The following is a 15075-nucleotide window of genomic DNA, read 5'->3' as shown; positions in this document are numbered from 1 at the left end:
AAGAAAGTCATTCAGAAAACATCAGTATGTAACTTTCGTGGGAGGATAATCTGTTGAATTATTTATTCCCTCTCCCACTCCAAGAAGGGAGCTGGGCTTTTTTATCCTCTTACTTCAGGGCCGTGTGGGTTGTGAAGGCTGAAGCTTCCCAGCCCCCTGAAGAAACTGAGCTGGCACCAGGAGGGGAGGGGGTCCCCCAGGTCTAGGAGGGGTGGCTGGCAGAAGATGCTTCAAGTCCAGGAGGCCTGGGGTTTCCCCACCACTTCCCCCTCTAGACAGACAGCAGGGCCTCAGAAAGCCCACTGCTCGGGGCACCCCAGGAAGCTGCACCTAGGGTTCCAAAAGCCTCCAGAAAGCAGTGCGCAGACTGACCGAGGCTGGGGTGGCTAGGGAGCCCCCAACTGTTTGTTCCGCATAAACCCTGGGGTGGGGACGGGGGGGTAAAAGGAAGGCATGCACCTCCATGATGATAGACTCAGTTACCCACCAGCTGGTGGATAAGGTGGGCTTTTTCTTTTTTTGAAATAAATGTTTATTCATTTTTGAGAGAGAGAATGTGAGCAGGGGAGAGTCAGAGAGAGGCAGACAGAGGATCTGAGCGGGGTCTGGGCTGACAGCAGCGAGCCCAGTGCGGGGCTCAAACTCACGAACCGTGAGATTATGACCTGAGCCGAAGTCGGACGCTCAACCAGGTGAGCCACCCAGGCGCCCCTGGATAAGGTTTAATTAAAAGAAAAAAAAAAAAAACAACAAAAAAAAGGAAATGAGCTCTTTCGCACCAAGTTTGTGAAATGAAATGGACAACCACTTTTCCATTATTAACCAGCAAATCGCTTGTGTTGTCCCTCACAGCTGACTGAGGAGACCTTTCCTTTGTCTTCACGCTATTTTATTTTTATTTTATTACATACATAGACACATTCCAAATACTTATTATATTATTCTATGTTTATTGAACAGCCCTGCCAGGCTGGGGGCTCGGATTCAACAATGAACAAAGTAAAGACAAAAGCCCTGCCCCAGAGGGAGGGACCTCGACCAGAGAGAGACGGATACGACGACAATAAGCTAACAGGTCATCGACGTGCAGTGTGTCAGAGGGTGAAAGGTGCCGTGGAATAAATAAAGGGCGGCGAGGGGGTAAGGAGTTTCGGGTCAGGGCGTCTCTGAGAAGGCGATATGGGGCAGGACAGGAAGTGGGTGATGAGGCAGCAGGTGGGTCCGGAGGAAGGATGTTCCAGGAGAGCGCCAACACCTGCAGGGGCCCCGAGGCCGGAGGTGATGGCTTCTCCTGGGGCTGGCAAGAGTGACCCCGCGTGAGACAGGGCAGGTGGCGGTGATGGGGCATCTATTCAGAGAAACAGCGCCACCTTTCTGGTCCCTCAAAACCATCTGAGAGGGAGATGAGCCCAATGTCATCTTCTGAGGAGCCAAGAGCTCAGCTGGGCCACCAGGAGTCTGCAAGCGCTAAGGCCCCCCAGGCCTCCCCCAGCTCCGGGTCCACAGAAGGAACTGGTCAGAAAAGGCCTGTCGGAGAAGGTGCTTGGACCTTCCCACCCGGATCAGGGTGGAAACGCCTGCCAGCTGGGAAGCCTTTTCAGTGGGATTAATGGGCCTAACTGCCAGGTTCCCCATGCTCCCTCGCCTGTCCCCGCTCCTGACTCACCAGTGACTCACTACTTCTCTGTGAAGGGCCAGGTGGTAACATCCCCCTCAGAAGAACCTCAGGAGGGCAAGGGAAGTGGATTCATCCCCAGGGTTCACCCAGTTGGGGCAACAGAAAAGCTGTTGTAGTGGGAGCTTCCTGAGGGAGGAGCAGAGGAGTGGGGGACTGTCCTCCCCTGAGGCACTGCAGAGGCCTCCTTGAGAGCCCCCAGGCCTGGGACCCAGGGTCCCAGGAGGCAGATAGAGCCTCCTGGATTTAACGGCCGTCCGTGGCTTTGCCGAGGCTTCTGGCTAAGGAGCTGCTGGGCCAGGGCCCGGGGCAGGGGAGGTGTACATGTAGACACCCAGCCAGGGGAGGGGTCCAGAGAGAGTGAAACCAGACAAGCTCCAGGCACAGTCCTGAGACCACCTTGCCACCCCCAATCTACAGACCACGGAAGAGCCTGGGCCCCTCAGCCGACATCCAAACATCCAGCGTTCTCTGGGCCGCTGTTCCAGACCTCCCTTCCAAGAGGGGCTGCGGCAAGTGGAGCACGGGGTGAGAGAGGAGCTGCGGGCACACACACAGCCTTCCTGCTGTCCTCTGGCACTCCGGGCCCAAATGGCACACCACAGTGAGCAGAGTGGGGACCCCTGGCTCCTTGGAAGGCAGAGGAGTGATGTAGACATCGGGGGCGGGTCCCCTCAAACACTCATCCATGCATTTAGTCCAACCGCTCTGAGAGCTCCCGCTAATTCTGTCTTTTCCCTCTGATGACGTGTCCCAGATCCTGTGTGTGCGCGTGTCTCCGGGGTCAGCAGCCCACACTCTTCTCCCAAACCTGGGGAACCCCATCCGGCTGAACTTCTCCAGTCATTTCATTCCTGCACCAGCCTTGGCCCCTGCTACGGGTTGTATCCGTCCCTCCGAAATTCGTATGTTGAAGTCCTGACCCCCACTACCGGTGAAGGTGACCTTACTTGGGAATCACAGACGGTATTAGTTAAATTAGGATGAGGTCATACTGGAGTAGGGTGGGCCCCCATATAAAAAAAGGAAATTCGGACAGCAACACGTACGCGGCGGGGGGGCGCCATGTGAAGATGAAGGGGGAGACCCTATAAGCCAACGAAGGCCAAAGATGACAGGCAAGGCCGCAGAAGCTACGGGACAGGCATGGAACGGGTTCTCCCTCACAGCTCGCAGAAGAACCAGCCCTGCTGACACCTTCATCATAGACTTCCAGCCTCCAGAACTTTCGGTTGGAGCCGCCCAGTTTGTGGTACTTTGTTACAGCGGCTCCACCAGACCCGACTAGGGTTGCTTCTCTGATCCTCTAGGGCAAGACCTTCCTCTTTCTTCAAGACTCCCCTCAAATCCTCAGCCTCGTCCAATGATTCCCAAGTTTGGCTCTGTGGAGCACTGGGGTACCCTGTGAGACTCTGCAGAGGAGGGAGGGGACGTGGTGGAGGGTGGGGGTGAGGAAGAGGGAGCCAGATGGGGAGGGCCCACCCTGTTTCAAACCGGTAGTCTCCTTTATCCATTGAAGACACAGGTTTCCACAAGGACTGAGACCATAGGAGTCTCTCTGTCCTGGAGAGAGTTAGAACGTAACAGAGTTTGTGAACTTTTCATGAGTAGTTGGTCGCTCTCCCCCTATGAGCTCCTTGAAAGGGAACCTGTTTGCTACATCTCGGCAACCAGAGACTCGAGCCGAACAATCCAACAGAAATACACCAGGAGCCACATGCATAATCTAGAATGTTCTGCTAGCCACAATAAAAACACCTAATAAAATTCCATAGAAGTGACTACATACGGACACACAAATGAGTGGTGTGTAAAACCAGTGAAGTCTGAATAAGGTTGATGGGTTGTATCAATGTTAATTTCCTGGTTGTGACATCGGTACTATAATTTTGCAAGATGTTACCATCTGGAGAAACAGGAGTAGGGTATACAGATTCTCTCCAGACTATTTCTTACACCTGTATGTGAGTCTACAATTCTCAAAATAAAAAGGTTTCTACAAAAAAAAAAAAAAAAAAAAAAAAAAAAGTGAAATTAATTTTAACAATATATTTGTATTTAATCTAATATATCAAAAAAATTGTCATTTCAACATATAATCAATTTAAAAATTAGTGGGATATGTTACATCTTTTTTCATATTATGTCTTTGAAATCTGAAATCTAGCGTGTATTTTATACTTACACACAACACACCTTAGTTTAGATCTGTCTCATTTCCGGTGTTCCACAGCCACACGTGGCTAGTGGCTATTATATTGGACACCAAAGGTCTGGTATAGAAAGGGCATGGAAGTTATGCTTGCTGAATGAACGAACAAACTAATGAATGAATGAACGAATGAACGAATGAAGCGAGAAGGCAAGCACTTAATCAACCAACCCAACGCGAGGCTGAGTGAGACTGATGTGCAGAATGCCTCCACCCCACCAGCTGGAGGGCACTGGGTGGGAGCTGTGGGAGCATCAGCTCTACATGCACTGGACCCAGAGTCATGAACCTGTGTCAGGACAGCAGCCCGGCCTGACAGGGAAGAAAGAGAAAACACTAGGCGAGTCCCGCCTCCTTTTAAGCCTTCTTTTGGAAGGTTGTGGTTTATTTCTGGGGAAACAGCAGTGGTGATCCCAGAAATACTGATCCTCAGCCTGATTGGCTGGGGAAGAATGGAGGGGGAAGAATGGTGAGCTGGGGTTGGGGGGGGGGTGGAGGCGGAGGCTTAGGTTCCTTTGCTCAGAGACTCAACAGAAGCAGCACAAATCGCATACACTCTCAGGCTGGGGTGAGCACGGATGCATTTCATTCTCCCAATAAGCGTGGCACCCTCGCTGTGCGGTGTCCCACACGCCATCTCCTGGCTTACCAGCCTCATTTCCATCCCCCACCATCCAGGGGCTCTTCAGGACCCGTGGGCCCCTTGCAAACAGGATTGGCAAAGCCCGGCCCAAGCCTCTGTCCGGAAGGGCCGGCCCACCTCCTCAGAGCCGGGAGAGAGAGAGCAGCCCTCTTGGCCATCCACTCACACTGCAGAGGACTCAGCAGAGACCAGAGAGGCCCCCCGGCTCACAGAGCACTAGGGAATAAAAGAAATTCAAAAGCCTTCGGTGGTTTCCATCACCTGCTCCTGCAGCCTCAACACCCCAGCCTGCCCCCTGAATCACCCCCGTGAAGCGCACTGGCTCTCCAAAGCCCACATCAGGTCCCACCCGGCTACTCATCATCCCAACTGCTCTCACCTTTGAAACCTACGAAATTTGTCATCTATGCCACACAGTTACAGGCTTATTTATACAGTTTACATATTTTTGATGTCTGTCTCTTTAAGTGTGCTGTAAGTTCCTTAAGAACATGTATCATATCTAATAAGTCTTCGGTAACATCCCCTCCTCCCCCTGGTTCAAAGCCGAGTGCACATTTAGTTGACGTTTGTCTGTTTTTAGGAAAAGTTTAGAGGTTCCCTTTGTATGTATGCATTCACTCAATGATCAATGTCAGGCACTGTGCTGGGTCCTGGGAATTGGGAGATGGGTAAAACATCTCTTTTAGGGGCACCTGGGTGGCTCAGTCCGTTAAGTGTCTGACTTCGGCTCAAGTCATGATCTCATGGTTTGTGAGTTCGAGCCCCACGTTGGGCTCTGTGCTGACAGCTCAGAGTCTGGAGCCTGCTTCAGATTCTGTGTCTCCCTCTATCAAAAATAAATAAACATTAAAATTAAAAAAAAAAACACCTCTTTTAAGGGTCTTACAAGCTTTGTGACCTCATACAAGTTACTCACCCTCTCTGAGTATTAAATGAGGATGACTGTCTCTATTTAGCAGGACTGCTGTAAGGATTAAATGAAATAATCCTCCTTTAGGATTATCTCCTAAGGTCAGAGCCTGGCTCATAAACCCTTAAGGAATGTTAATAATATCATTAGCTAATGAATCCTTCCCCTGTGTGTGGTGGGGAAGGGGCGGGGGTCCTTACACACAGGGTGAAGGGCTAAACTAGAGATGTTTTGGATGAGAGGGTCTTAGATGAGAAGTGAGTGGGCCTGGATAAGTCAAAGAAGAGATGCCAAGTCCTCTAAGAGGTAAAATTTCCCTGAAAAAGTACAGATGTCAAAAAGAAAAGAACTGGCCAGAGAAAGGGGTAGGGAGAGGAGTGAGAGAACAGCACTGTGCCTCTGGGGGACCTCTGGGGAAGGGACGGGGAGCTGACACCCCGACCAAGAGCGGAAGGGGCACACAGCAGGTCAGACGCGGGACTGCACTGAGGCAAGCAAGACTCCCGGGGTGCAAAATTGCAGTCAGCCCCTGATCCCAGGCTCGTGCAAGGGCAGGGTAGACCCCAAAGAGGAGGCCTTCATGAGTTCTGTCCCCTGGGTGCCTGGCTTGCCTTACCCGAGTCCCAGCCCTGCAGCAGGGGCTCAAGACAAGCTTGCTCTGACCAGAGAAATGATAAGGTCATGACCAGAGAAATGATAAGGACAGCACACACCCCGGTGGCAGTCAGCGTGGCATCTTTCTCCTCTCTGGGGGACCGTCCATCTCCACCAGGTCCCCACTAGGCACCCTTCCCCTCCAGAACCAGCCCCTGGGTAGACCCTCCAGCCCCTATGGTCCCATCTCCTGGGCTGTGCCTGCTTCTCAGGGCAGCCGAACAGAAGGAGGGGTGGCTCCTCGAGGAGAGGCTTCAAACACACATTTCAGATACAGCACAGAGTCAGGCTGTGCTTTTCCTTGACCCAGTTTCATATCCTCAGGTCTCAGGCCTGCACCAGCCACATGCAGGCAGCCCAGATCTGCACCCTCCCGACACAGGAGAGAGCAAGGCTGGAGGGAAGAGAGCGTACAGGGGAGTTTTCTCCACGAAAGGCAGGACAAAGTAGACCCAACCTCTGCTCCTGCGTGATGGAAAAAATAGAAAACCCAAATCATCTTTAACCATTAAAGGAATGGAATTAGTAACTTATGGCCTTCCCACAAGGAAAACATTAGGTGTGGATGGCTGTGCAGGCGAGTTCTACCAAGCTTTCAAAGAACAGATGATCTCAAACCTGCATAAATCATTCCACAGAATGAAGAGGGAATATCCCCCAACTCCTTTTACAAGACTGGTTTTAAGACAAGACAAAGGCAGCATTATAAGCGAAAATCACACACCAGTAGCATTCAATAACATAAGATACAATATCTTAAATAAAAATTTTACTCAACAAAACCTCACGTCACAGAAAATAAATAATACACTATCAACAAGCTGGGTTTATCCCTAAAATTATAAGTTTAACATCTACTAATGGAATTTATCACATCAAAAGATTGAAGGCAAGAAAAACCTATATATCACCCAACCAAGGTAGAAAAATCATCTGCTAAAATGAATATCCAAATACCATAAAACAAGTAAGCAAAATGTGTTGGCATATTCTACAACGGAGTCGTCTTAATCTCTTAGAGCTTATCTATAAAAAAACCAAAGCACTGGGGCGCCTGGGTGGCGCAGTCGGTTAAGCGTCCGACTTCAGCCAGGTCACGATCTCGCGGTCCGTGAGTTCGAGCCCCGCGTCAGGCTCTGGGCTGATGGCTCAGAGCCTGGAGCCTGTTTCCGATTCTGTGTCTCCCTCTCTCTCTGCCCCTTCCCCGTTCATGCTCTGTCTCTCTCTGTCCCAAAAATAAATAAACGTTGAAAAAAAAAATTAAAAAAAAAAAAAAAAAAAACAAACCAAAGCACTAAGCAGATATACTCACTGCAGACACCTGAACCATCATTCCCCTTAAGGTTAGATTTGGTCACACCATACACAAAACTCAACTCAAGTGGAGCAAAGACTTCAACCTAAGAGCTAAAATTATAAAACTCTTAGAAGAAAACACACGGGTAAATCTTTGTGACGCTGGTCAGCGGGCATGGGCAGTGACTTCTTAGATACGGTATCTAAAGCACAAGAGACCAACAGCAAAATACATATACATGAATCAGAATTCACCAGAATTAAAAACTTTCACGCTTAAAAGAAGTAAAAAAGTCAACCCCCAGAATGAGAGAAATGTTTTAGAAATTATATATTTGATAAGGGACTTATATTTAGAATCTACAAAGAACTCTCACAATCATAAAAGGACAACTCATCCAATTTGAAAATGGGCAACGGATCTGAATAGACATTTCTCCAAAGAAAATATACAATTGGCCAGGAAGTACTTGAAAGTCTGTTCCACATCATTAGTCATCAAGGAAATACGAAATCAAACCCACAACGAAATACCGCTTCAAACCCATTGAGATGGCTATGACCAAAAGGATAGACAATAATGAGTGTTTTAAAAACTGTGGAAAAATCGGAGTGCTCATGCACTGCTTGGAGGGAGTATAAAATGGTGTAACCACTTTGGAAAAGAGTCTGGCAATTCCTCAAATGGCGTAACATAGCGTTACCACATGACCCAGCAATTGCACTTGCCAGTAGATACCCAAGAGAAATGGAAATGGATGTCCACACAAAAACCTGCACATAAATGCTCATCACAGCATTATTCATAACAGCAAAAACAAGAACTGAATCTCTACCACTGCAGAACGGACAAAATGTGGCCTATTTATAAATGGAATCCTATTGAGCAACAAAAAGATAAACAAAAAGAAATGAAGTACTTGACGCATATCATAACATGGATGACCTTTGAAAACATCAAGCTTAATGAAAGATGCCGGTCATATTGGACACATAGCATATGATGCCATTTGTATGAAATGCCCAGAAGAGACAAACCTATAGAGACAGGAAATACACTAGAGTGTGTATATATCCCTACAGCTGGGAGAGATGAGAGTACCAGGGGTCATGATGGTGAAGGAGTCCTGGGTTTCTTTTTGGGGTAATGAAAATATTCTAACATTGATGGCGGTGATGGACACACAATGGTGTGAATATACCCCAAGTCATTTAACTGTACGCTTTAAGTGGGCAAATTATATTTTGATAAAGCTATTTAAAAACAAAGTTTAAAAAGAAGGAAAAAATGAGGATTAAGGCCAGGATATTCACTATGACATTTTTATTGAACATTACAGCAAAGGTCCTAGCCAACTCAATAAGATAAGAAAACTAATTAAGGTATAGGGTTGGGATAAAAGAGAAAAAGTCTATGTAGAAATTCCAGAAGACTCTACAGATAAATTATTGTCCTTATGTATACATTATCCAGGTTGCTGATTATATAATCAGTATACCAAAAAAATCAAATTTATTTCTATATACTAGCTACAAGTGCTTAGAAAATATAATTTTTAAAATTATGTTTTTACGGGGCACCTGGGTGGCTCAGTCGGTTAAGGGTCTGACTTTGATTTCAGTCCAGGTCATGATCCCAGGGTTCATGGGATCCAGTCCCAAGTCTGGCTCTGCACTGACAATGCAGAGCCTGCTTGGGATTCTCTCTCCCTTTCTCTCTGCCCCTCCCCTGCTCACTTGCATTCTCATTCTCTCTGTCTCTCTCTCTCTCCCTCCCTCCCTCCCTCAAAATACATAAACCTTAAAAAAATAAAAATTAAAAAATTAAAGTGAAAAAAAAAAAGGCAGGTTGAGACCAGATTGTACAAAAATCTGCAATGACCTTTCTTTCTACCTAAAAAAGAAACAACAACGACAACAACAAAAACAACTATTGCCCTTTCCCTGACCCTCTGTTAAGGTGTAAGTCCTAGAAGTCCCCAGCACTCTAGGGATGCAAGTTTATGTGAAGTAAAAGCTTCACTAACAAAGGAGCATGGAGGCAGTGGAGGGCTTAAAGGAAGAGGGTACAATTTTCATGCCCCTGATTCTAGAAACTCCTTCTTTTGTTTGACCCATCCTCCCCAAATCCAAGTGGGCGGTATCCTACCTGATCCCTCTGCTGTGTGTGTCACAGGTGACTGCTCCTTGCCTGGCACCAGTATCCCTTGGTTTCCTTAACACCTGTTCCCCTCTACTCTATGCAGCCTCAGTTTCCAGAGCCAGCTCTCCTCTCCAGACCCTTAGGTGCCGGCATACCTCAAGGCTCTCCTTTGTGCCCCGACCTTCATCATCTTTCATTCTGTTCTCTCCTGGGTGACCTCATCCAACCTCATCACAGGGACCAGTGTTTTTCCAACAAAGGGTTTCAAACCAACAGGTTATAAGATCGTGTGGGTGGTTTGCCCCTAGAATTTTTTAAGTTTTTGGATTGTGGTAAAATATACGCAACAGAAATTTACCATTGTAGCCATTTTTTAAGTCTACAGTTCAAGGGTATTAAGTGTACCCAATCTGTTGGGTAACCATCACCCCCCTCCATCTCCAAAACTTTTTCATCTTCCCAAACTGAAACTCTGTACCCATTAGACACTAATTGCCACCCCACCTCTAGCCTCTAGCAACCGCCATTCTACTTTCCATGTCTATGAATTGACTACTCTAGGTGCCTCATGTAGGGGAAACATACCATATTTGTCATTTTGCGCCTGGTTATTTTAGCAGAATGTCTTCAAGATTCATCCACGCTGTAGCATGCATCGGATTTCCCTTCCTTTTTAAGGCTGGATTTGTTTTTTAAAGTGAAGCGGAATAAAAAATATTAAAGCATATTTCTTTTCTTTTCTTAACTGTTTATTTTTGAGGGAGGGAGAGAGAGCACAAGCGGAGGGATGGCAGAGAGAGGGAGACAGAGGATCAGAAGCAGGCTCTGTGCTGACAGCAGCGAGACCCGAGGTGGGGCTTGAACTCACTGTGAGATCATGACCTGAGCCGAAGTTGGATGCTCAACCAACTAAGCCATTCAGGCGCCCAAAGCGTATTTCTTTCTTTCATTTTTTTTTTTTTAATTTTTAACGTTTATTTATTTTTGAGAGACAGAGTACAAGTGGGGGAGGGACGCAGAGAGAGGGAGACACAGCATCTGAAGCAGGCTCCAGGCTCTGAGCTGTCAGCACAGAGCCCGATGAGGGGCTTAAACTCACAAACCGGGAGATCGTGACCCGAGCCGAAGTCAGACGCTTAACCGACTGAGCCACCCAGGCGCCCCAAAAGCGTATTTCTTATCATAAGGCCAAATAGTGTTTCACAAAATGTTTGTTTCAGATGGATGTGTATATGGGTGTGTTCGAGATCTCTGGCCTATTTCTTACTGTGGATAACAATGATAAAGGGTGGGAAAATGCTGATTTCGATGGTGACTGCACCAGCTCCATTGCTAGCCTGGCTCTCCCCCCCCCCCCCCCCCCCCCCCCCCCCCCACCCCACCCCCAGTTCTGGAGCTCATTCCCAAGGAGCTGCAGGATTGCTCTAGGTGGATCTCTTGTAGTGTCTTAACAGATCCAGACTCAAATCTGTTACCCTCCTTCCTCCAAACATGCTTTTCTCACACATCTCCTACTTGACTCTCCATAATCAAGCCCTGCCTGCCTCACCTTGCACCCCGCCCCCCACTATACAGCTGTGACTTTCTAGTTATGCAGAATTACTTCACTTCCCTCTGCACTTTGCAGTCCTTATTCAAGCTGGGTTTCATCCCCCTTCCTTCCACCTCCCCCTATGCCTGTAGTCATTTCTCTTTCAGACTCCCTTCATATGCCTCCATGTACCTTGAAACTATCCTGATCCACTATGGCCCCCTACTCATTTTTGGAGTCCTTTGCTCACACCTCCAGTTTGGCTTATGCGTGTATCATGTGCCTTTCCGTCTTCCCAAGAGACTGCACGCTCCCCAGAGCCCCTGGGCTGTGTTCGTCTTGCACACCACTGTCCTCAGAATTTAGTGCACCGTTTAGCATACAGCAAATCTTCACTAAGCACTTGTTCAACCAAGAACAGACACGAGGAAGCCAAGAACATCAAGGACAAACTTCGCAGTTGTGTCTCATGTTGTTTTCTTCCCAATCCACAGAGTCTCCTTAGAGACACTATGCCCCCTGGGCCCTCTGCACTGCCCCCCTTCTCCCCTCCTGACCACCAGAGGCGTTTGCAAGATGGGTCCCCAGAGTCCTGACTGGGAACTCCCAGAAGTGACCACTGCACAGCACATTGAGAGGCCAGGCGTCCAAAGAAAGAACACATATCCGCTCACATCCCCCCCTTCCCTTCTAGGGAAACCTGTCCCTGACTCTCACTGAGACAGTCTGCCGTCTTTGTGCCCGTGAACTCTTTGTGAGGTGGTTAACAATGGAGGCTTTGCTGAATACATCATCAACCCAGCCCAGCACAGACGCAAAGGGCAGCAGCCTTCAGGAATCCCCGAGGTCTAAAGGGGATCTGCCCCTACACCAGATTCTCCTCACTTTTGACCAGGTTGTGACAATGGCCTCCCAGTCTCTCCCCATTGCTAACCTCTCCTTACAAAACCCAGAAAACCTTCCTTCCTAGTGGCTTTTATCATATCACTACTCTACTCAAAGACCCCATGTGGCTCCCTACAACTGAATGAACCAAGTTCAAACTGTCCTTCCCAATCCACAAAGCACCTACTGAAGCTTCTCGCCCAACGTTACATCTGGTCCTCCTTGTCCACACTCCCCCTTCTACCAGCTGGACCCATTTCTTCACTGCATCTTCCGATTACCCTGGGCGCACACACACCACTTTCAATCATTTCTTCATTATCCAGTATTTATCGAGAGCTTACTGTGTGCCAGGCAACCATATCTGGTGCTCAGGGTGCAGGTGGGAACAAAACAGAGCGAATCCCTGCCTCCTGGGGCTTTCAGTCTAGAGCAGGGTTTCTCCACTTCAGCACTGGTAGTTGGGGCTGGGCGATGCCTTCTTGTGGGAGGCAGGTGATGCACTGTCAGATCTTTAGCAGCATCCCTGGCCCCTACCCTTAACGTGCCAGTAGCACTCTCTCTCAATGTGACAACCAAAAATGTGCCCAGATACTGCCTGGGGGTAACGCTCCTCTCCCCGCAGAGAACTGTAGATCTAGAGCGGCAGGGGGGAGCTTGCTACGAGTCAGCTGGGGAGCCTATGAAAAAAGCAGGTACTGGCTCCATCCCCAGAGGCTCAGATTCTGAGCCCAAGAATCTGCATTTCAGTGGCCCCGTGAGTGATTCTCATGAGGCTGTCTCAAGACCTCTGTCTGGGGAACACTCAAGTGTGGAGTGTTTTCCACACAGGACACAGACCAATAATCACATCAGGTCAGTTCATCACAATGAGATGTGTAACAAACGAGACAGGTAAACAGGTAGGTGGGTAGTCCAGGCATGGGAGATGTAGAAGGGTGTGGCGCCTTTGCTCGCACCCTCTTCAGTTCTGGAATGTGCACTACCCCTTCCACCCACCCCCCCCCCACACGCCCCGAACACACCCACCTAAATCTTCTGCTTCCTTCAAGGGCCTGCTTAATTTCTACCTCCTCCAGGCAGTCTTCCCTAACTACTCCAGTCCACTGGAACTTCCTTCCTCCGGCAATTTAATTAACACTGACTACTTATCTATCTCCTTTGTGGTCCTTTTGTTTCCCCAAAGAGACCTCAAAGCCCCTGAATACCAGGACCGCGGAATCATCTTCACAGACCCTCACAGCATCCTTCCAGGATCAGGTATGTGCAGGTTCTGTTTGCCTGACTGGATGAGCCCAAGTCGATGGAGTGCAGCCTGGGAGGTGGCAGCTGAGATTTAGGGAGTCAGGATCTCTGTGTGAGGGAGGGATGGGAGGCAGCTAGCACCCCCACCTGACACCGACACCCGGGAGGGCTTGCCAGAGCAACCAGTTAGTAGTTGAGCTGGCGTTTCCCCTGGGCACTGATGTTTTCCCACTGTTGACAAGGCAGCAGGGATCCCAGCAGCCCCAGTGGTGCTGCAGGTACCAGCAGGGTGCAGGAACCCAGAGCCACCCCGCTGCGTCGCAAGTGCAGGTGGAGGCCGTTTGGGGCCCAGCGGCCCTTGTGTAGGGTTATCTTGCAGGGGCAGCTGTGGCCGGAAGAGGAGGCAAACCGGGGCAGGCCAGGAAACTCTGAAACTGTCCTTCAAAGCCCCCAGCACCATGCAAAGCTCAGCAGCTGCTTTTAACCAGGCAACAGTGCTGCCTGGGGAGGTCAGGAGCAGAGGCCAAATGTCCACAAACGTCCTGGACAAGGGACCTCAGACTCCCCAGCTCTGGGACGTGGAAGGGGAAATAGCCTAACTGCCTGGCTTTCCTGCTTCTGGAAGGAAACCCAGCAGCAACCCTCACCCAAACCAGGGGCACGAACTAGAGGCACAAGTGACTGATGTGGAACCCGAACGACGAAAAGAGAACAACCGTTTTAATATTTGGAAGTCTGGAGAAGACAAGACGTGTATGCAGCTGGAGAGGCCTCTTGTTTTCCATCGGCCTGGGGGGAGGGGCAGTGAGCGAATGTGGGGAGGCACCGGCAGCCAAGACCTGCAGCCCGAAGGAGAGGTAGGCTATTTCCAAAAGAGGCTCTGATGTGGGAGTATCCTAGGGTCAGCACTCTCCCGCAGCTCTGAAACCAGCTAGAGTAACCCGAAGCGTCTCCCCCCCCCCCCGCCCCCCAGCAGAAGGAAACGGCTGGCATTTCGCACACACAGCGACCGAGGCCGTGACACCCTCCCACTGCTCTCTTTCTCTGAACGGGAGTTCGCGCGTGGACGGGGTGGGGTGGGAAGCGAGCCAACGAGGGGAGAGCTAACTTCTGCCGCAGCTCTGACCTTCCGTGTAAGGTGGAGAAAGAACAATTTGTCTCAGAAGGGATCGGGTTGTGAGTTTCACACACCCAGCGGTTACTGGGTGATTAAAATTCCCTATCCCTGTGGCACCGTCCCGCCCACCTCTCTCTCCCCACCTTACCCTGCACTCCTGCGGGGAGGGGGAATGCTTTCCACCTGGAAGCCCTACCAAAAGTTCAGGATTCACGGGGTGATCTATTGGGTTTTGAGCCCTCCGCTCCTGGGAGCCTCCCCTCCAACCAAATGGCCACGGCACTGTAGATGTGGACGACTCCGATCTGACCCCGTGGCTCCTCGGGGCATTCAGATGGATTTATCGGCAGCTCGGCGGCTCGGAATTCCAACCTGCCCCCCATTGTCACAAGAGAACAAAGTTGTCGCACCCCTCTGGCCCACGCTGGGCAGGCGCTCTCCTCCCGCTGGGAGATGAGATGCGCTTCGGAGAGCCACGACCCAAACCTAACGCGGCAGTGCTGGAAGCCAAGTGCGGAGCCACCGTCACTCAGCCCGGGGACACCCGGGCCGACTCTGTGGCCGCCACCCGGGGGTTCGCCCGCGGGCTCCGTGCACCCCCCCGCCCGCGCTCAGACTTTCTTACCTCTTGATGTAGTTTCTGCCATACAAGATCTGTTGCAGCAAGGTCACCAAGGCGAAGGCGCAGATGAAGATGAAGAGTAAAGTTCGGTTCCCCAACAAATCCCGGTTCGCCGAGGGGTCGGCGTAGCGCATCCTGG

The 15075-nt window shown here is 49.9% G+C and overlaps 1 protein-coding gene across 4 annotated transcripts in view; it reads right to left on the bottom strand.

Moving 5' to 3' along the window:
• Window positions 1-15075, bottom strand: part of ST8SIA5 (ST8 alpha-N-acetyl-neuraminide alpha-2,8-sialyltransferase 5) — an 81295-nt gene that overhangs the window by 42548 nt on the left and 23672 nt on the right. For all 4 annotated transcript variants that reach the window (XM_040478914.1, XM_040478917.1, XM_040478913.1 and 1 more), the window contains exon 2: window positions 14940-15075. This exon is cut by the window's right edge and continues 1 nt beyond it. In XM_040478914.1, coding sequence (XP_040334848.1) covers window positions 14940-15070 — 131 coding nt within the window. In that variant the 5' untranslated portion in view covers window positions 15071-15075. The remainder of the gene's footprint in view (window positions 1-14939) is intronic.

Source organism: Herpailurus yagouaroundi, unplaced genomic scaffold (genome assembly GCF_014898765.1).
Source record: "Herpailurus yagouaroundi ecotype Mexico unplaced genomic scaffold, PumYag 142, whole genome shotgun sequence".
In the NCBI taxonomy this organism is placed as follows: Eukaryota; Metazoa; Chordata; class Mammalia; order Carnivora; family Felidae; genus Herpailurus; species Herpailurus yagouaroundi.
The sequence above is the reverse complement of the archived record's forward strand: the minus strand, read 5'-3'. Positions and strand labels throughout refer to the sequence as shown.